General features: G+C 48.2%; 2 protein-coding genes across 10 annotated transcripts; one reads left to right on the top strand and one right to left on the bottom strand.

Annotated features, from left to right (window-relative positions):
* The first annotated feature begins 815 nt into the window (after window positions 1–815).
* Window positions 816–9989, top strand: med15 (mediator complex subunit 15). 8 transcript variants are annotated; one of them, XM_085455207.1, is made up of 18 exons: window positions 817–961; window positions 2787–2880; window positions 3312–3363; window positions 3907–3930; window positions 4098–4262; window positions 4469–4749; window positions 5609–5902; window positions 6241–6354; window positions 6671–6793; window positions 6989–7089; window positions 7282–7409; window positions 7620–7754; window positions 8259–8322; window positions 8578–8644; window positions 8729–8886; window positions 8960–9126; window positions 9218–9316; window positions 9663–9989. In XM_085455207.1, exons 1-18 carry the CDS (start codon window positions 894–896, stop codon window positions 9797–9799), a joined length of 2271 nt encoding a protein of 756 aa, XP_085311333.1. In that variant the 5' UTR covers window positions 817–893; the 3' UTR covers window positions 9800–9989. The 8 variants fall into 8 exon arrangements, with proteins under 8 accessions (XP_085311331.1, XP_085311336.1, XP_085311332.1 ...); XM_085455205.1 differs by having other exon boundaries at window positions 816–961; window positions 8578–8886; XM_085455210.1 differs by lacking the exon at window positions 4098–4262 and having other exon boundaries at window positions 816–961; window positions 8578–8886.
* Window positions 9990–10352: 363 nt separating this feature from the next.
* On the bottom strand, window positions 10353–17632 carry thoc6 (THO complex 6). 2 transcript variants are annotated; one of them, XM_085455216.1, is made up of 13 exons: window positions 17597–17632; window positions 14108–14199; window positions 13970–14034; window positions 13312–13415; window positions 13194–13231; window positions 12897–12945; window positions 12455–12526; window positions 12084–12186; window positions 11703–11752; window positions 11553–11615; window positions 11108–11218; window positions 10897–11025; window positions 10353–10564 (listed from the first exon to the last, which is right to left on the bottom strand). In XM_085455216.1, exons 2-13 carry the CDS (start codon window positions 14188–14190, stop codon window positions 10484–10486), a joined length of 948 nt encoding a protein of 315 aa, XP_085311342.1. In that variant the 5' UTR covers window positions 14191–14199; window positions 17597–17632; the 3' UTR covers window positions 10353–10483. The 2 variants fall into 2 exon arrangements, with proteins under 2 accessions (XP_085311342.1, XP_085311341.1); XM_085455215.1 differs by lacking the exon at window positions 17597–17632 and adding an exon at window positions 14668–14844.
* Between the last annotated feature and the right edge of the window lie 4103 nt (window positions 17633–21735).

Genomic DNA, 21735 nt, shown 5'->3' on the forward strand with positions numbered 1-21735 from the left:
GGGACATACCTTGTGACCGCAGTTGTTTTACAGTGATGATGATGACTGCATTGATTTGGTTCTGTTTCTATGTGGAGAACGTCGTCGTCCACGCAGAGGGTCAATAAAGAACCTAAAACATGTTTCTGCTCACTGTTTAGATTTATTTATTTTTTAAATAATTTTAAATCCAGCAGAAGCTTCAGGAGGGATTTGGGTTCAGCACCAGCAGCTCTTCAGATGTATTCAAATCAATCATCCAGCATCTGAGCAGGACGCCTCCTGGGCGAGCCCGGTGGATCCAGAACAGTCTGCTCACATCCTGTCGGTCCACTCTGGTGTCATCAGGTGTCGCTGAGGTGTTCAGGACAGAGCGGCTGATGGGCAGAGCCACAATGAGGCAGAATCATAAAATCACAGACTTATATAAAAAGTAGCCAGCGTGCTGTCAGTGTTTGACTCTGCACTAATTATTCTGAAGCCTCAGTGTTTGTCTTTTGTTTGCTGCAGCCAGCATTCACATATTTTGTTTCATTTATTTAGATTTTTGTTTTCCATGAATAACAGTGATGATGAGAGCAATGCAGTGAGTCAGGTGTCAATCAGCACCTGTAAAGAGGTAAACATCTCAGACAGAAGCAAGTGAATGTGAAAAATGATCAAAATGGACATCACAGCTGTCCCTCTGCAGTCTGGGGTTCAGGCTCCTCAGTGGGAGTTTGGGGGGTCTCGTTGGGCCCTTTGTGTCCTCGTGGCCGCCCCAGTTTTCCTCGGTGCAGTAACTATTCCGTCCAGCAGGCGGCGGCAGCGCGTATTGACTCAAGCCGCCATTATCCCGTAGTAGAAGGAGGAAGAACAGAGGGGAAGCATCCAGGAATTCTGCCACAGTTCTCCTGAAAAACCTCCTCGGCGCCATGGAAATGTCGGGAGCGGACAGCGACTGGAGGAGCCCACAGTTCCGACAGAAAGTCGTGGCTCAGATGTGAGAAAGTCTCTGTTGTTCTGTTTAATGTCACTGTTTTGGTTTGTGTTAGCCGCTCAGGCTAAGCTAAAGGCGGCGCTGTTAGAAAATGCGTCATGTCTGAGCAGGCGTTTAGAAAACGTTAAATTAAGAAAAACCGGTAAAAAAGCAAAGCGAGCTCGGATCTGATGACACGACGGGACACAGAGGACGAAAGGTCCGGATGGTGGCTTCTATTCGGCGAAGAGAAAATGGACAAAATGACGCTAACAGATCATTTCTGTCAACTTTCATTGTTAGCACCATTAGCTGCTGAAGCTAATGAGTTACAGTTATCTGCGCTGTGAGAACGTTCACCTGCATGACTGAAAGTCAGGCTGTGTAGTGTGAATAAGCGGCTACAGTCAGCGTGAGATCACGTGACGCTCCCGCTCTTCTGCTCGTACACAGTCAGGAAAGTAAAAAACAAGCAGCTCAGGGCTGCTTTGGTTTAACACGGGAAAGGTCGCCGGTTCGAAACCGGAGGATTTCTTCAGGTGGGTCGTGAACATGTGTGGATTAATTCCTGAAAGCAGCGGATTACAGCAGTGAGGTCCTTTTAATAAAGATTAGAGTGTCCCCATCTTTATAGAGAGAAATGCTGCTCATCAGGCTGAATGGGTTCAAATCCACTGTCACAATGTTCCATTCACTCCTATAAGGGACGCTGAAAAAAGGCAGACCTGAATCTAAATAATCTGAAAGAGGTGTTATGAAAGTTTGAGTCAGGATACTCTGTTGATCCTGGGTTCAGATTAGGTTTAAAGTGGGCACACTGTTTGAACTGTCCTCCAAAGGCTTCTGATACAGTGCATTGATGTACTGTCCGAGTAAAAACAGAAGCAATAGAGCTCAGCAGAGCAGCAGATCATAGTCTTCATCCAAACTCAGTGCTGTGGAGTCTGTGAGGTCGTTCGTGTCATTTCTAGTGGAAAGAAATCTGTATGTCGATGTAAACAACAGCTCCTCGCGGTGTACCACAAGGCTCTGCTTTAGGTCCACTGCTGTTTTCCACCTGTGCCGTTTTTCCTTTATGCAGAACAGGGAACATTATTGTTGACGGTGGGAAAGATCCAAAAGCTTTTGTTGCATTTAGGAAAGACGTGACATGTCCTTTCTGCCAATAATCAAAAAGTTAGCGAGGTCTGAAAGCATCCGAACATGTAACGTCGGACCAAAATATACGAGCATAGGAACCTCCACTCTGTCCCACAGCAGCAGCAGCAAACAGGTCATTTATAGAAGCTACGTCATTATTTTTCATCATGATTTAGACTTTTTTTCATTATTAGGTATCAGAACCTGTAATATACAAAGATTACAGCAAACAGCTGGCACGTGTGACTAGTTTAACTGTTGTAGAAGAAGATTTGGATAACAAGTGCTTTTATTTCAATAAAGAAGATATAAAACCTGCCCTCGCAGTTGTAACAAAATAAACACATTTTAATACATTAATAACTTCCTGTAAAACACCTTTCCCGTTCAGCTACGTTTCCCCGGCTCAGCGATCCTGACGTCCCCGTACAGTCTTTATCCGTCAGGATCCTTATCCACATGCAGACTGTGGTGTTCCAGGATTGGTTCAGCGTTGCGATTTGAGCCGTGTTAACTTAACGTGTTCGCTGCTTAGAGTCGTTTCTGTGGTGTCTTCTCACAGGTCCGGTTCATGTGCAGTGTCGTGGTTTTAAATTATGCATGTGATGCTCACGGTGAATGAATGAGTGTAACTGGGGAGGTGGGGGTGAATGCAGAGACCAATGAAGATATCAAGGTGTGTTTGTGACGATGAGTGTGATTCCTGCAGCGAAGAGGCCATAAGGAAGGCAGGAACCTCGAACACCACGCACAAGTCGGGCACGGACATGGAGAACCACGTCTACGTCAAAGCCAAATCCAGGGTGAGTCCCGCCCACCGCCGCGTCTGGATTAGTTACTGCTGACGCTGCTTTCTGAAAATGATTGGCTTACAAAAGAAGTGAAAGTTGTTACTGATCAGTGTTAACGCCACCTGCTGGGCAGGTTTGAGGGGACAAAACAAACACAGGAGAGCCAGATCGCACCAGCAGACTGGTTATTAAACTACAAACTGGGACCGTTTATGAGTTATTTGATCAGCCTTATTTGTGGAAGCAGATCACTGGTTTTAGAGGTTGTTTGAAGCTAGAGAGCGGCATTTTTTATATCACGATAAAATGCAGAATAACAGAAGCAGGTTTAATGCACACTGAAGTATTTAAATGAAGCCGTGAATGTCGCCGTTCTCCTGAAATGTCCTCGAACGTCGTTCAGTGAATGTAAATTCTGCACCATGTGTCTGGTTTTTCCTCAGGAGGAGTATTTATCTCTGGTGGCCCGGCTGATCATTCACTTCAGAGACATCCGTGAGTATCCGAGGAGCGCATCGTGCCTTAGTGATCGCAGATCAATGACCTGTCGCCGATCTTATGGGTGAAGCTGGCGTTGGACTGCAGGTCACAGTCACGCACTAATCTGGTCGTTTGTTGCTTTTGATTCATTTGAGCATCAAATTCAGGAAAAACAAGAAACACAATTTTATATTTCATGTTAGAAAGACAATGTGCTCAGCAGTCGGTCTGAGAGCAGAACGCACCCTCACTGATTTACCTGCCGGCGGGCAGGAAGCGAGTCTTTACAGACTCCATCCACAAAAGCAGAGTGAGCAGGAAGTCTCGTTCCTGTGGGTACAAACGCTTTTTCAAATCAGCAAACGTGACTTTGACTCACATCGCTCATACAGCAACCTGTAAATGTCTGCTGTTTATTCACACCTGTGCTGTTCAGAGAGGGGCGGAGCTTGTCTCCACATTCATATAGAGGAGTTGTTTGTGTATTTAGCTGAGTGGATCTGCTGCTCAGCCCTGAACCCTTGATCAGAGTTATTGACGGCTGTGTCCTCTCTGCAGATAAGAAGGCTCATGGAGGTTCAGGTAGGTGGGCTTCGTGTCTCTCTGGTCTCCCCTCCCCCGCCCCATTTGTTTTCTTTGCTGTGTTCTGTCCTCTGCTGGACCGGTCTGTACCGGACTCATGGCGTTCATGATTTCTGCTGTGCATGTTGGAGCTGCTTAATATGGTCTGTTGTCTACCCTTCTGCTAGATCCCATGAATGCCCTGAATACCCTGACAGGGGTTGGAGGGGGTCCTGGCGCCATTGGCATGGGGCCTCGCCCTGCCGGTGCTCCAGTGGGTGGCATGGGGGCCATGGGGCCGATGCAGATAGGCCAGCATGCCATGGCAGGGGTGGCTGGAAACCCACAAGCCAGTGAGTGTTTCCTCCATGTGGTGTTTGCTGTAAATGCACATCTTCCGAGTGTTCGGTGGAGGCTGGCTGCGTCTACATGCCACGTTTCGGCGTCAGAGCCGGCCTGATTTTCAGTCTCTGCTTTAGCACGGTGTGTGTCTGAGAGTCCAGAGCTGGCCTCGCACGCTGGCCCGCTGCTTCATCTCCCCCTCTCTCTCCCCCTGCAGTCGGCGGACCGGGATCTATGCAGCAGTTGGTGCAGCAGCAGCAGCAGCAGCAGAACGCCATGCAGTTCCAGCAGTTCCAACAACAGCAGCAGAACGCCATGCAGCAGCAGCAGAACGCCATCCAACAGCAGCAGCAGCAGCAGAACGCCATCCAGCAGCAGCAGCAGCAGTTCCAGGTGCAGCAACAGCTGAGGGCACAGCAGCAGCAGATGCAGCAGCAGCTCCAACAGCAGCAGCAGCAGCAGCAACAGCAGGCCCAGAACCAGCAGCAGCAGAACCAGGTGAGACCAGGTCATACTCCCTGCAGGCGGAGTAAATGCTGCGTAGGTGCCGGGATTAAAGTCCGATCCTCTCTGCATAAATCAGCTCTATCCAGAGACGGGATGAGTTGTAAACTGTGAGAGCAAATAAACAGCTAACAGATCATCTGCAGAGGTTTATTTGAAGAGTTTCAGTCAGGTTTCAGAGCTCAGCACAGCACAGAAACAGCTTTAGTGAAGGTTACAAATGATCTTCTTATGGCCTCTGACAGTGGACTCATCTCTGTGCTTGTCCTGCTAGACCTCAGTGCAGCGTTCGATACTGTCGACCATAATATCCTATTAGAGCGATTAGAACATGCTGTAGGTATTACAGGTACTGCACTGCAGTGGTTTGTATCATATCTATCTAATAGACTCCAGTTTGTGCATGTAAATGGAGAGTCCTCTTCACACACTGAGGTTAGTTATGGAGTTCCACAGGGTTCAGTGCTAGGACCAATTCTGTTTACATTATACATGCTTCCCTTAGGCAGCATCATTAGAAGACATAGCATACATTTACACTGCTATGCAGATGACACCCAGCTCTATCTGTCCATGAAGCCAGATAACACACACCAATGAGTTAAACTGCAGGAATGTCTTAAAGACATAAAGAAATAATCTGACTTTCAGTGATCAACAGTTTCTGCAAAATCAACTTAAAGCTAACCTTCCAGCGGTGCCTTAAGTTGCCTTACAGAGGATAAGTTTAGTGCCCCGAGCTCACAGCTGCGATCTGGCCACCCTGAAACCACCGCTCTGATCGCTAGTGGCTGTGAGGGGAGACGAGTGGCTTTCCTCTCATTACTCATCAGCTGTGTTTGTCTGATTACAGATGCACCAGTCCAGGCTGCAGCTTATGCAGCTCCAGCAGCACGCTCAGGCCCAGGCTCAAGCCCAAGCTCAAGCCCAAGCCCAGGCTCAGGCCCAGGCTCAGGCCCAGGCCCAGTCCATCCAGCAGATGGTGCAGCAGCAGCAGGTCCAGGCTCAGACTCAGCCGGTTCAGATGCCTCCTCACTCCCAGCAGCAGCAGCAGCAGTCGGGCATGGTGTCTCAGTCTCTGGCCGGACAGATGCCATCCCAGCACGTCTCTCTGAACCAGCAGCAGCAGAGGCTGCAGGCCTTCCAGGTGAGACAGAACTGCAGGTTTGGTTCTGTAACTCCGACTGAATCACAGCCAGACAGTCGGTGTCTCAGCGTTCAAAGTCCAAATCGAGTCAGAGAAATTGTTTTTAAGATTGTAATTCATAACATAAGTTAGCACAGTTTCACTCAGTGCTGTCATTTAAAAAACTGGACGCCTGAAAAAGCAGCGAATCAGATTTTCAAAGTAAAACAGGAAGTCTGCAATGAAAATCCGACCAGAGGCTGTGATCAGTCTGCAGTTCCTGCTCCAGTGGTCTGAATTTTCTCAGTGCTCCCTTCCTCTGCTTGCATGCTTTGCTATGTGTGTGTGTGTGAGAACAGGCCCGTGCAGCCTTGCAGCAGCAGCAGCAGCAGCAGGCAGCGCAGCAAGCTCAGCAGGCCGCAGCGCAAGCACAGCTCAACGCAGCCGCCGCTGCAGCCGCCATGCCGGGACAGGTGAGGACGCCGCCACAAACTCAGGTTCATCAGCTCTGAGTTATTTAGACGATCAGACAAACGGCAGGAGATTGTAGAGCAGGTGTCGGGAGTACGCTTCACGGCAGCAGAAACAGGAAACTCAAAATGACAGGTTCGCCTGCTCCGGGGCGACCGCTTCCTGTTAACTGTAGGTTAAACTGTCCACACCTGATATTCTCACTGCTCAAGTCACAAAGCTGAACCTGCAGGAACATCTGAGCTGGTCCTCACAGGTGTAGAAAGACGGAGGTCTCACCTGTCCTCTCTGCTCACCTGTGCTTTGTTTCTTCTGAAGCTGGTTCGTCCTGGGATGCAGATTCCAGCCCGGCTACCTCGAGCACCTCTGAACCCCATCCCTCCTCAAAACGCCACCACCGCTGCAGCTGGCGTGGTGGGAGTGCAGGCCATGACACCGCAGGTATTTATCCCCAGTGTGACCTCTGACCTTCACCTGCTCGTCCTCATGTTTCTTCAGTCTGAAGCAGCTTCATGAGGTGGAGACAGTTTCTAACGACCTCATGGAGCTGCTTCACGCACACAAACATCGTGCCTTCCCCTCTGTGCTCTGATTGGCTAGTTTGTCTTTCCTTGTCTGTCCAATCACCTCGAGCAGATGTCATCGCCCTCACCGGTGCAGGTCCCGACTCCTCAGTCGATGCCGCCTCCTCCGCAGCCGTCACCCCAACCCCCGACCTCACAGCCCAACTCGGCCAGGTACGTCCAGTAAATAGACCACACCGCTGACCTTTCAGGACAGCAGTGGGTCAGCCAGTCGTCAGCCTCTGGCTGAGGCGAGTTCAGATTCACGTCTGCGTCTGGTCTCTGACCCGCTCGGTGTCACAGGACAGAATCGGCGCAGGTTACATGTCTGTCAGCGAGTCTAACTCCTTCTGGCTCCTCCCACAGCTCCGGTCCCACTCCGTCTCCGGGGGGTTTCCAGCCCAGCCCGTCTCCTCAGCCGTCGCCGAGCCCCGCCAACTCCAGAACCCCCCAGAACTACGGCGTGCCCTCCCCCGGGCCACTCAGTACTCCAGGTAACCCCACAAACATCTGGAAGGAACTTTTCACAGAGCTCAGAATAACGTGAACGCAGCAGCTCCGTCACGCTCGCTGACCACGCCGCTGAGCGGCGCAGTCGTGTGCACCTCGATCACAGCTACACACACACTGAGGTCAGAGAAGGTGAAACACACGTCTGTTTTCCCTCCTCAGAGTTTCACCGGCTTTTATTGTGAAACTTTCAGTGAACCCGAGCTCGGTGATGAGTCCGGCGGGGCCCACGTCTCTGGAGGACCAGCAGTACATGGAGAAGCTCAAACAGCTCTCCAAGTACATCGAGCCGCTGCGCCGCATGATCAACAAGATCGACAAAAACGAAGGTGAGCCGCTCGCCTCGCTGACATCACAACCTCCTTCCGAGGCGCCACAGCACACACATGCACGGGTTCCCAAACTGAGGTTCGTGGAGTTCATCTTTGGTAATGGTACACTTGGAGATTTAAAGGATAAATCCTCTTCTTACTAAAGAAACGAAAGCACGATGATCATGACTGGAAGAGTCGGAAAGGAAAAATGTTCTGATAGGAAACATGAACAGGAAGACGATGTCGAGGTAGGAAGTGGAGGGGAAGCGAGGAGCTCATGATTAGAAGGGCAGTCATGTGACACGACGTGAGGAGAAGAAGAAACACATGATCGAGTCGTTCATGTTGATGATGTTCAAACACGAGTCCACTGCAAAGTCACAGAATCAGCAAATCGCTCGAAAGAAGGGAAACTTCTGCTCCTGAACAGGGATGCGTATCGTTTAGGTTTGATCCGGTGCCCGTCCTGAACGCATCCACGCGTGGTTAAAGTTCAGCTGCTTTCTTCTGTGTTTTCAGACAGGAAGAAGGACCTGAGTAAGATGAAGAGCTTGCTGAACATCCTGACCGACCCCAGCACCAGGTGGGATTCATTCCTTTCAGGTTCGATTTGTGCGTGAAACAATCCAAACTCGGCTGACGTGGTTAGCCGCCTCCACGTCTTCGCATCAGACACTAGGAGTCCGGCGTTTTCCAGCTGTGGTCGCGTGATCACAGCTGGAAAACACAAACACTGTAGATATGGGAAGTGATGTCAGCCACGCCTCCAAGCTCACAGCTGAAGCTGCTGCTCCTCGCTACACTTCCTGACCTCCTTTTCCTGACCTTTGACCTATAGGTGTCCCCTGAAGACGCTGCAGAAATGTGAGATCGCTTTGGAGAAGCTGAAGAACGACATGGCGGTGGTAAGGCGAGCGCCTCCTCTCATTTCTAATCTTCAGAGGGTCGACGCCAGTCTGAGCCTCTGTTTGTGTTTCCTGTCCTTTCAGCCGACGCCCCCTCCCCCGCCCGTGGCCACCAACAAACAGTACCTGTGTCAGCCGCTGCTGGACGCCGTCATGGCCAACATCCGCTCGCCCGTCTTCAACCACTCCCTCTACCGATCCTTCGCCCCCGCCATGAGTGCCATCCACGGACCACCCATCATGTAGGTACCACACACACGTCGCGCTACACTTTACAGGTCAGAGGTCATATTCACAGCGTCGCATCCTCCTCAGGGGGCCGAACATCTCTGGGCGCAAGAGGAAGCACGAGGACGACGAGCGGCAGACGATCCCCAACATCCTGCAGGGCGAGGTGGCGCGCCTCGACGTCAAGTTCCTCGTCAACCTCGACCCCGCGTACTGCAGCAACAACGGCACCGTGCACCTCATCTGCAAGCTGGGTGAGAACGCCGCCCCCCACTGCTCCGCCCACTGCTCCGCCCACTTCAGATCACACAGTGAAACCTTATTGGTGTTTGATTTTTCTTTCAGACGATAAAAACCTTCCCAGCGTTCCTCCGCTGCAGCTCAGTGTTCCCGCCGATTATCCCGACCAGAGTCCGCACTGGGCCGATGACGGAGAGCAATACGGTAAGACACGCCCACCACCGCCATCTTTCATCACCCAATAGAGCCGCACATCCACAGAGACGTCCACAGGCTCAATAAAAGTATTAATAAACAAAATGCAGATAAATAGGTGAAAACACTCTTAAAAGCATAAATTCACAAAAGTCTAAATTAGAGCAGGAAATAAGAGCGTTTGTGAGGGGCAGCCAATCAGGATGCCACACAGAGGCGTGGCCTTGAAGAGGGAGGATAGAGTCAGAGTAGAAACGTTTCTATCAGATGGCCGTCGGACATTTAAAGTGTTTTTGTCTTCAAACTTAAATCTGGGAACGTGTGGTGATGACATCATCGACTGCGTGCGTTTCAGGTGCGAACAGCTTCCTGCAGACAGTTCACAGGAACATGACGTCCAAACTGCTGCAGCTGCCCGACAAACACTCGGTGACCGAGCTGCTCAACACCTGGGCTCGCAGCGTCCAGCAGGCCTGCCTGTCTGCAGCCTGAGACCCCGCCCACTGCTCCCCGTGCATGCTGGGTGAGACCTGCAGATGGGCGTCATCAGAGCCGAAACCCATTACCGATTTCTCTGCTGCTCCTTGAATGCGTCATGAGTCTGTTTCTGTTAGTTTAAATAAAGTTTTAGTCCCTGTTTTGTATGACGTCTTTTTGTATTAAATAAAATGTGTTCACTTCAGTCCAATCAGCTGTTTTCTGTTTACCTGCTGCAGGTGTGAACACACACCTGTCAATCAGCCGTTTACTTCCTGTTCACTCACAGGTTCATCTGTGTCAGTGAAAGAGGCGGAGTTTCCAGCATGTGACTAATCAGAAACAAACCGGTGAACTGACAGCAGAGTGTGCGTGTGTGCTGTGTTAATAAAGTTTATCTAAAAGCTTTCGTAGGAGCGTCACAGCGCTGATTTCAGTTGGGAACACTTTCATGAGCGCACACCTGTGATCAGAACATCAAAGTTCAATTGTTCATCACAGGGTGGGCTCTTCGCTGGTTGGTTTAACCAATCAGAGCTCAGCTGGTGAAGAAGAGTGAAGCGTGGTGTGCTTTTATTTTCATATGTTTATTCTTTAAAGAAGCTCACAGACAGCTGATACAAAACGCCCAAAAACAAATAAAAACATGGAAAATGAACAGACAGTTTATCGTGCGTGGGGTCTCATGAAGTTCGGAGTTCAGAATCTGAGGGAGAACGCTCTGTAGGACAGGTTGGTGAACACGTCGATACGGTCGCTGCTGCCGCCGACCGTCAGCACCTGAAACACACGACACGTTCACTAACACTGGGGGGAAAAACCTGACGTCGCTCTGTCTTCATTCACATCCTCTCTCTTCTGGCCACACCCCTTGCTGACTTTTAATGTGTAGGATGTTCCGGTTGTCTTCTCCAGCTTCAACCAATCAGCACTGAGCCACATTGTACTGTCCCGCCGTGTTTGCACACGCTCAGTTTGTCACGGCTCAGGTGTGATATGTGGACTTTTGAAATAGCGAAGTGTGAAACGCGTTAAACTTCACTCGTGAACCTGTCGTGTCATGTGACCTCCGTGTTTGCGTGAGGATGTGCGTGCTGCATTCAGGGTCTCACCCGGTGCTCGGTGCTGTTGTTGTTGAGCTGCAGCGTGTTCAGGCTCTGTGGCGTGCAGGGAATCTGAGCTTTGACCTCGCCGCCCAGCAGGCAGTGCGACACGAACGCACCTTCACCCACCGTTAGGATCTACAGGAAATGCATCACAGGAAGTGAACCAGAGCGAGCACCGGCACAGATGGACAAACACTGACTGAAGCGTCTTCCTCACCAAGTCCTGATGGAAGGTGGACTGTCGTTGGCACCCGCTCAGGTTAAAGATGGAGGTCGGTGACAGCGAGCGGAGGTGCCACAGAGACAGAGACGGTCCGCCGCCGCACAGCTGTGAGAACAGGAAGTCAGACATGTTCAGAATCTTACACATCTGGAATCTAAGGAAACATCTGTAAAAACAACAAACCTCAGAACAAGAACGAAGGAGAACGTTTCATCTCGCAGTTTAACGTCACCTGAACTCACCTGGAGTCCATCACCTGTTTCTAACACAACACGAGTCCTCACAGAGTCAGTCTGACTCAGAAATAAGACTTTCATCTTTAGAGGTTTTCACGGTTAAAGCTGTGATCAAAGATCAAAGATGAAATCATTTTCATCAAAGTGAACTTTGATGGAAGGAGGGGGAGGAGTCACAGCGATGCGAGGAAACGTTTTCTCACCATCCAGTCGGAGTCGGTGGTCACGCAGCTGATCCATTTACCGTACTGAGGACGCGCACACACCTGAAACACACACACACCTGTGTTTATCCTCAGATAAAGAGGAAGTGACATCATCACAGGAAGTCTGCGACGCTTTCCGGCACTCACCTCGTACTTGTAGACCTCGATGCAGTGAACACACTGACCCGTCCTGCTGTCTGCAACAGCAACACATCACCTTCATCATCACCTCCATCACCAAAATCCTCATCGTCACTAATATCATCATCATCCTCACTAGGGCTGAGCGATAAGGCCTAAAATCCATATTGCGGTATAATTTGAAGCATGTGCAGTAACGATATATAGGCGCAGCTTGATGAGATCATCAACATGCGCCATCACGGTAGAGCGGTATAGTCAAAACCCCACGTTGGCCAAATTCATATCGTTTCTACTGTATATTGTTTATACCGCCCACCCCTACTCCTCGCCACCATCTTCACCATCATCATCCTCCCGACAGCCCCATGTTTCCTGTGAACTCACCCCACAGCCTCACTGCTCCGTCCTCTCCCCCCGACAGGATCTCCGCCTCCCTCTCTCTTACAGTCACGCAATGGACGTAGTCCGAGTGACCCTGAAGCACCGTCTGAAGACAAAACACAAACCTGTCACCATGGAAACACAGAACTCCCCCAACAGACGCTGCCATGAAAATCAGATTGAAACAGTTCAGTGCACACACGGACGTCCAGGCATAAAACCTGCAGTTCCTCTGACATCCAGCAGAGGCTCCAGCAGTGAGTCGTTCCCCACAGACTCACACGTTAACAGCAGAAGTCAGCATTTACACACACACACACGACAGCGACGTGCTGTAAGGAGAAAACATGGAGTCAACGTTGTTCCCCACTCACCTTGAACACACCGTTTTCCAGGTCCATGACATGGATGTTGTTATCGCCTCCTCCAACCACCAGGCTGTTATCCTGACACACAAACACAACTCCTCATTACACGTCCGAGCGACACGTCCGACAGAAAGACAACTATCCTCATTATCATCGGAGAAAAGGCCCCGACTGCAGCTGCATCCCTTCTACAAGCAAAAAATTAAATAACATTCAAAAAGAATGAAAAGAAGTCAGAATAATAAAAGGACCTCAATAAAACATCCAAAAACAAATAAAGGTTTAGTAAAAGGGTGGCTCTGACGACGAGGATGATGAGGAGGAGAATATTCTTCATACTGTCACAGGTTTGTGTTTTATTTCAGGTTCGAGTGTTTTCTGCTCGTAGAGGCGGGCCAGCTTTAACGCGATGAAGAGAAGCAGAGCAGACAGGTGGAGCTGTACTCACTCTGGGGTTGATGGTCATGGAGTTGATCTCTGGGATCTCCAGGCTGGATCTGTAAGGAGACAGCAGATGCGTGAGTGAGGAGGAGGCAGACAGGAGGCAGACAGGAGGCAGACAGGAGGCAGACAGGAGGCAGACAGGAAGCAGACAGGAGGCAGACAGGAAGCAGACAGGAGGCAGACAGGAGGCAGACAGGAAGCAGACAGGAGGCAGACAGGAGGCAGACAGGAGGCAGACAGGAAGCAGACAGGAGGCAGACAGGAAGCAGACAGGAGGCAGGGGTGGAAGACTGGTTCTCACTTGTAGTTCGGTCTTCGGGTCCACAGAGGTTTGACGTTCTGAGGAAGCAGAGACACAAAAATCAGGCAAACTCGTTTTCCCTCTCCATCTATGTGTCCCTGAAGACGTTCCAGGTTACCTTCTTGGTGAGCTCGCTCCAGCTCCAGGCGCTGATCTCGCCATTTCCCGCGCTCAGCAGGTGGCAGTCAGTGGACAGAAGGGAAAAGACCGGTCCCTCATGAGCTGCAGGACAAAAAGACCAAAAAGGAATCTGTGAGGACAGTGTGTCCAACATCAACACGGACACAATAAACGGCCACTAAAGTCCCAATGAAACCAGAACTCGTCACAGGGCAGCAAATAAAAAATCACAATAAAATGAGCCTCAAAAATATTGACTCACAAACACACCTGGAACTCCACCTGCAGGCTAAATCCAGAGTTTTGGTTTAAAATCAGCTGGAACCTTCACGTTTTCACTGATTCTTTATTTCCAGCGTGTTTTCAGCATGACGCAGATGTTTGTCACCAAACACACTGACGCTTTAGCGCCTCACAAGAGCGTCCAGTGTGACGGGAAACAGACAAATGTCTGGATCTATCAAACAAAAGGCTGGAAAGGTGAGTGTGTTTTCATGTGAGTGAGCTCAGACTTCCTGGGTTCTCATCACGTTGTTATTTTTTTATGCCACTGTTCGAGTCTGCAGGTGTAAAACACCAGCAGGTACACCTGTGACGCCCTCGCCATACTGCAGAGGCTCGGATGGTTTAGGGCGACCTTTGGCCCGAACACTCACCCGTGAAGGTCAGAACAGGTTTCTGGTTGAGCGCGGTGGCGTCTGGACTCAGAGCTGCAGACAAACTGAAAAAAACAGCAGTGACAAATAAGAGGTGTGGCCCTCGCAGCCGAGTCGAACCAGGTGCGTTTGACTCACCTGAACACTGCGATCTCGCCGTAGTTGTTTCCAGCTGCCAGGAAGCGGCCGCAGGGAGAGAAACTCTGAGAGAACACGGACATGTGCAGCAGCTGCAGACACAGACAGGTGCGTTAGTCCAAGCGCCACAACACAGGTGAGCAGCCACACCTGTGCAGGGACATCTGGACACTTAGTTACCACGTGCTGTAGGACATTCAGTCATGTGACGTCACCTTTATTCACCTGAGTGTAAATCAGCTTTAAATAAACAGTTTGTGAATGAACGTGCATGTCTCTATAAACAGATGACTCGGAACAAAGGTTGTTATTAATACTGATCACTTCCGGTCAGTAAATCTATCGCACATCACATTCACCTCAGCCTGAAACTTTTTAAAGACTCGAATTTAAATTCAGTGGAATTTTTAACGGAGTTTGTTTTCCGGTAAAACCTGGAACTAATCCGAGCTCGTTCACTTATTTGTTTCTATCGTTCAGCACGAAGCTCGCTTTACTCTCAAACATCAGCCGGTTTCTCTATTTCCTGTTTCCGGTGAGATAAACGGAGCAAGCCTCACCTCCACGGGACCCATGCCGCTCCCACAAACACACCGAGCTCCTTTAAAACGAACAGGCACAAACACCCAAACAGAAGCAAAGGAACCAAAACTTAAACAGAGGAGGGAAAGAGCGGACCGGGGCGAGGGAATGTGACGTCACCAACACCAGCCCAGAGGATTCTGGGAGATGTAGTGTAGAAGCGGCAAGACGCTTCTTTTCCTCAGCGGCTCGTCCTCCTTCACTGCATCCACGAAGTTTCTCTGAGCTCTTCCTCTTCTCTTCCTGCCATCAGATTAATCATCATCCTCCCTCCTCTGGACCGTCTCATCCTCCCTCCTTCCTCCTGCAGATCACAGAGTCGCCTGCCTGGCCTCATCAGCCATCCCGTCGATCAGTACTGCAAAAAAGCAGGGGCTCAGAGCAGATCCCTGCTGTACTCCCACCTCCACCTTCAGCCACCTCAGCGCTGTCCTCATACGTATGCTGCACCACCCTCACATACTCCTTCATGGTTCCTCGTGCAGTACCGTCAGTCATCTGCTTCCTCTGATCCACAAACACACAGAAGCTCCTTCTCATCTACATTTCTCCATCAGGTCTAACGTCACAGCTCTTCCTCAGCATAAAGCCACATGTTGGTGGTGTGGCTCACCAGCGTCATCCTCTCTCCTAGACTTCTCCACACCCACAGAGGTACACTGTACTGCCAAAAGTATTCACTCGCCCATCCAAATCATTGAATTCAGGTGTCCCAGTCACCTCCATGACCTCCATGACCGCAGGTGTTTAAAGTCAGCAGCTAGGCATGCAGAAATAATGTGTGGAAGCAGGGCTCGCTCTCAGGAGCTCAGGGAACTCCCTCGTTCCCTGAGCTCCCTGGTTTCGTCCGTCAGATACACAACTCCCACAGGAGGCATCCTACCATAGGATGCCTCCTGTGCAACAGGTCCAGCTGTGGAATTTCTTCACAACTTAACATTCCACAGTCAGCTGTTAGTGGAATTATAACAAAGTGGAAACAACTGGGAACGCCAGCAGCTCAGCTATGAAGTGGTCGACCGTGGTGCGAGGCGCAGAGTGCACAGAGGTCGCCGACTCTGCGGAGTACGTTACCACAGACACCAAACCTCACGTGGCCTTCAGCTGAGCTCAACAACAGTGCGCAGAGAGCTTTTTGGAATGGGTTTCCATGGCGACCAGCTGCATACAAGCATTACATCATCAAGTGTTTAATGCAGTGGTGTAAACCACGCCACTACTGGACTCTAGAACAATTGCGGCATGTTCGCCGGACTGACCGATCACGATCACGAGGACCGGCCTGCACAGAGTCCTGACCTCATCCTGATCCAACACCTTTGGGACCAATCAGAGCGGAGACTGTGAGCCAGGCCTTCTCCTCCAACACCAGCGTGACCTCACACATGTGCTTCTGGAAGAATGATCAACACTCCCCATAAACACTCCTGAACCTGAGGAAATCCTTCCAGGAGACGTCCAGCTGCACACGGTGGGCCGACATCATATTCACTGGAGTTCATGGCAGAACGGTGGATCTCATCTGGACCAGTCGCCTTTCCACTCTCCACCCTCGTCTTAGCTGCTCTCAAAGTTATCATAGTTTTATACTCTCAAATGATTTTTTATTTTTATTTCATTTTGAGTTTTTAATTCGCTTTAGTTTCCAGAGCACATTTTCTTGTTTCGGTTTGGTTCAGTCCACAGCACAAAAAATCATCGGCTGCCCCCTGCCCTCTTTGTCTGCTGTCTACAACTCCCGTTGTCTCAGCAGGGCCAGAAACATCTCAAAGGACACTACCCACCCCGCCTACCATCTTTTCAACCTACTGCCCTCTGGCAGGCGCTTCAAATCCATTCAGGCCAGAACAAACAGACTCGGGGAAGGCTTCTTCCCCAAAGCTATCACCATACTCAACTCAAACTTGCACACAAGGGCGTAGATTTAGAGATTATTGAATTGTCCCCACCAATAGAGAAATCAAACCCGATAGAAAGGAAAAAAAAGATCTGTCAACGTCTCATTCACCCAGCGGTGCAGAAAGAGTGAAATTAGTTCTCTACTGGAGTCCTACCTCATGTGACAAATATGGCCAGTATGATTGGCTGAGCCTTTCAGGGAGCTCTGTTTAGTTTTAGCAGCGGCAAACCTGCGCTGCGAGGAGGATGGCAGCAAAGAGGAAGAACCTGGATATAAGAAAGTATTTTTCAAAGAAACCTGTAAGTTAGTGCTGGGCCACATCATACCGTTCACGGTAATACCGGTATGATGTTGGGCAACGATGAGAAAATGAAGTATGGCGACCGTGGCTCAGGGGGTTGGGAATCGCATCTGTAACCGGAAGGTCGCCGGTTCGATCCCTGGGCTCTCTGTCCTGGTCGTTGTGTCCTTGGGCAAGACTCTTTACCCTACTTGGCCAGAGGGGCCGATGGCGCGATATGGCAGCCTCGCTTCTGTCAGTCTGCCCCAGGGCAGCTGTGGCTACACCTGTAGCTGCCTCCACCAGTGTGTGAATGTGAGAGTGAATGAATAGTGGCATTGTAAAGCGCTTTGAGGGCCTTGAAAAGCGCTATATAAATGCAATCCATAAAACACGCATGCGCTGTGCCTTTGTTTTCATACGCACATGGCGGAAAAAGTATGACGGAGAACGAGAAGAGCAAAAGCCGATCGTTGAATGAAACGATGAATCTGAACTGGTTTGTAAAATGCTGCAGCTTCACTGGTGTGGAACTGGTTTAGCTTTCGTCCGTCAGATACACAACAAAGCACTATTTTTGGTAGCGCATGCTAGCGGGCCGTCGTTATTACCGTGTTGTTTGGAAAATACGGCGCACTTAAAATCAATACTTTGATTTTTCTGAAAGTCGACAGAGCTCCTTATAATCCCGTGTGCCTTATGTCTGAACTCTGGTTGTGTTACTGACCTCGAAACGATTTTATGTGCACGGCGCTCGAACATCTGTCAGATGTTTTAGTACGACTTTGCTAAGCTACGAAGCCGCCGCTTGATGGATTGTGGGAGCGTTACGGCTGTCGTAGGCGGAGCCTCGTGGAGTGATACGTACTGTGCTTCAGCATAATATTACAGTGTTGTGTGTATAACCTCTTTAAGTTTTGTGGATGTTATACATGGTTATGCTGAGGATGTGTCGGCCAGTTTCCACTGGAAATGCCTTTTGGTTAAACTGTCAGCGAGGAGTTTGCACAAGTAACAGCTGCTTGTTTAAGTGAAAATACATTGATGGGTTTTGCACTAATAAAGTTGTGGAGTTGTAAAGTATTTTTTCTTGTGACAATTATATCGTCAGTTATCGCAAATTTTCAAATGTATATCGTGATAAATATTTTTGATCATATCGCCCTGCTCTACTGTAAATCACTTAAAGCCAAGTGCTAGGCTTTGGCCCACATCAGTCTGAAACTGTATGTAACCATGAATAACGTGTTTTGGAAACATGCAGCACTATTAGTTCTCTCAGTCTCAGAGCAGCATTTCTAATTTTGATTGAAACTGTCAGAGAAAACAGCAGCCTCGAGCGAGCCAGGATATTAGTTTACAGAGGCTGTTAAAATTATATGTCTAACGTTAAAATGTTGGTGACACAATAATTTTATCCTAATGGCTCTGACATATTCATAGGGTTAATTTTTGAGACAAAATGTCATGAGGTAGTCCTGATTTTGCAAATATTCCACCTTGTAGTGCAGTGTGCACAAATTGTTTTAAAAATGCACTCACGCTACAAACATTACTGATGAGTCAAGATCTGCACAAAGTGACAGAAACACATTTTATTCTTATTGTCATGTATGTCCTATTTGTCAGGTGACAGAACCAACACAGAGCTCAGAGAGTAATGGTGACAGAAGATCACAGGTGGAATTGGATGATGACTTGATCAGGCCCCATCTTATCTTAATGACCTTGTAGTACCATATCACCCTATTAGAGCACTTGGCTCTCGCTCTGCAGGCCTACTTGTTGTTCCTAGAGTATTTAAAAGTAGAATGGGAGGCAGAGCCTTCAGTTTTCAGGCCCCTCTTCTGTGGAACCAGCTTCCAGTTTGGATTCAGGAGACAGACACTATCTCTACTTTCAAGATTAGGCTTCAAACTTTCCTTTTTGCTAAAGCATATAGTTAGGGCTGGACCAGGTGACCCTGAATCCTCCCTTAGTTATGCTGCAATAGACGTAGGCTGCCGGGGATTCCCATGATGCACTGGGTGTTTCGTCTTCACTCACTATGTATTAACAGACCTCTCTGCACTGAATCATATCTGTTATTAACCTCTGTCTCTCTTCCACAGCATGTCTTTATCCTGTCTTCCTTCTCTCACACCAACCAATCACAGCAGATGGCCCCGCCCCTCCCTGAGCCTGGTTCTGCCGGAGGTTTCTTCCTGTTAAAAGGGAGTTTTTCCTTCCCACTGTTGCCAAAGTGCTGCTCATAGGGGGTCATATGATTGTTGGGTTTTTCTCTGTATCTATGAAGCGCCTTGAGGCGACTTATGTTGTGATTTGGCGCTATATATAAAATTGAATTGAATTGAATTGTTGGTTCATGACTGTATTTGAAGCACATGTGTGACTGCATGTATGTGGAATGTCTTACTGTTGTTCTGTCCACCAGGAGAGACTGGACAGTATAGATGTAAAACCAATATGCCAGCAGTTTATCTCAGTTAGTGAGAGGAGCAGGCCTGTGTTTGGCTGCTTCACATAGTGAACATTGAGTTGTTGTGTGGGACATGTAGTCCATGTCTGTTGCTGTAACAGTAGTTCATGTTTAGAATTAAAAAATCCCAGCTCACTGAGTTGATCGGGGCAACAGTGCCTAAAATGTTGCATCATTTTGCTGAGAGATCTTTTGTGGTAATCTTAGATGAGTAGTTTTATGGACAAAACCCAGCAGGTCATTCAGTGTTTCCTTAGTGCTGATGTGTCAGAGATGTTGGTGTAACTGAAGTAATGTTGTTAAGTCCTTAAAGTCATATTCTTTTATTGTCATGACTCTATTTTTATGTTTGTATGACACCTGATTTATATTGAATATGACTGAAGTAAACTAGTCTTTGGCTACGTCCACACGTACACGGGTATTTTTGAAAACTGAGATTTTCCGTTTTCGTTTTAAAAAATAATCCCGTCCACACATAAAGGCAGAAACGAAGGAAAACGCTGCTATGAACATGCCAAAGCAGCAGGTGGCGCTAGATTCCTAACCGTGCAGAAATGTTGGCCAATCAGAAGTCTAGAAGCCTCGGTGGGAAAAAGTAAACAAAGCTGGGGCATAGAAGCAGAACCGAGTCGTATGTGTGGAGGGACAGTAACTGTGTGTATATGTGAGCATTTAAACACTGCAGAGAGTAGAATTAACAGTAACAGTATTGTAGAAATTCATTTCACCCCAACAATAACATGGGCACAGTGTGACGTCAAAAAAGGCGCACATCTTTGACGCTCACACGTAAATGCAAAAACTGAGTTTTCAAAAATATCCACCCTGGCAGGCGTTTTTAAAAATCTCCATTTTCAGTGACCGAAAACGCCGTTTACGCGTGGACGAAAGATGCAAACGCATAGAAACATCTGCGTTTTCAAAAATACCCGGGTACGTGTGGACGTAGCCTAAAATACTTAGTCATTTAGTCATAGTTATAATTCACATATAAAACTATGAATTGTAATTTTAAATGGTCTAAAAGCACGTAGAATAGCATATGTAGGCAAGTATATTTCTCCTTTATTTTATCAAGAAGCAAAAACAAAAAGGAAAAAAGAAGAAACGGGGCAGGGGTCGGTGGTTGAATCATCCGTCTCCACCAACGCCAAAACCAAATCTACGCCCTCGCTTGCACACAAGTAATCTGCACTGAAATATCATCAATTCTCTGCCTGTCGGTCTCTGTCATCAAGTACTGTACTGTGTATTTATATTTATATTAAGTGCATCTCATTATACTATGTATAATGACAATAAAGACTTTCAATTCAGTTCAAGTTTTTCTTACTTTTAGTCTTTCTAAGTATTATTATTGGCATGAGTCAGTGCAGGTAAAATAAAACAGGATTTTGGATGTAGAGAGAAACCAGTCAGGACAGAATTCATTGCAATATTTACATAGTAACATTTCCTCTTCACCAAACTTTCCTTCTATTATTATTTTATTTTGTTTTATTTTGTTTTGCAAGTTTACAAAAATAATTCAATTTTTACTTGAGTTGATTAAAAGGATTTTTCACACTTGGCTTCAGTTAGCTGTGATAACCTCGGCTGACCTCACTTCCTCCATCCTGCTCTTCATCCATCAGCTCCACACAGAGCACAGGTGCTCGTTAACCTGACCATCTCATCTTTACGATGTGCATGTTTGCTCTGACATCAGATGGACTTCCTGATAAAACCCTCCCAGTTTATCTGAACCAGGACTACACTGGCTCGTGGTCCCCATGTGGCTGGGTTAAGAGACATTGTGATATTATGAAAATAATAAATATAAGACAACAAAAGGGAGATAAACAGTATTCAGTCTTCATAATGCGGGAAAGTTTGTACAAAAAAGGGAAAAAGTGCTGATAAAATGTTGTTTCAGTTTAAAACTTTTTGGTTTTTCCACCATCTCACACTGAAACATGTCGATTAGATCTGATTAGACTTTTATTGTGAAGTATTACTTGATGGGACTTTTGGGATTACTTTATATTCTTTTATTCTGGTATAAGTTTGTTTTTTCTGACAGTCAGCTGACTGATGAATGGACCAGCTGAGGTTTGCATTCACACTGATTGTTCCTGCAGGGACTCGTCTGATCCTCGTGCTCTGCAGATCAATATGTTTATTGATTTCATGACGTTTTATTGGTGCTTCATGGAGCTGTTGTATAACTTTAATGAAGGACCTCCTCAGAGTCTGTGAGGGGAGAGCTGCTGGCCCACTTCATTCACAGCAGGCTCGGGATCGCATTAATGCTCCATCTTAAAATGACGACTCGACACTGGTTTGTTTGTTAGAACTTTGACACCAAAGCATCGGTGCTGTCTGATGTTGTGTTTTTATGAAGG

This window comes from Copadichromis virginalis, linkage group LG4 (assembly GCF_057382275.1).
Source record: "Copadichromis virginalis isolate Kocher_CV1m ecotype Utaka linkage group LG4, C_Virginalis_male_GT1.1, whole genome shotgun sequence".
NCBI lineage: Eukaryota > Metazoa > Chordata > Actinopteri > Cichliformes > Cichlidae > Copadichromis > Copadichromis virginalis.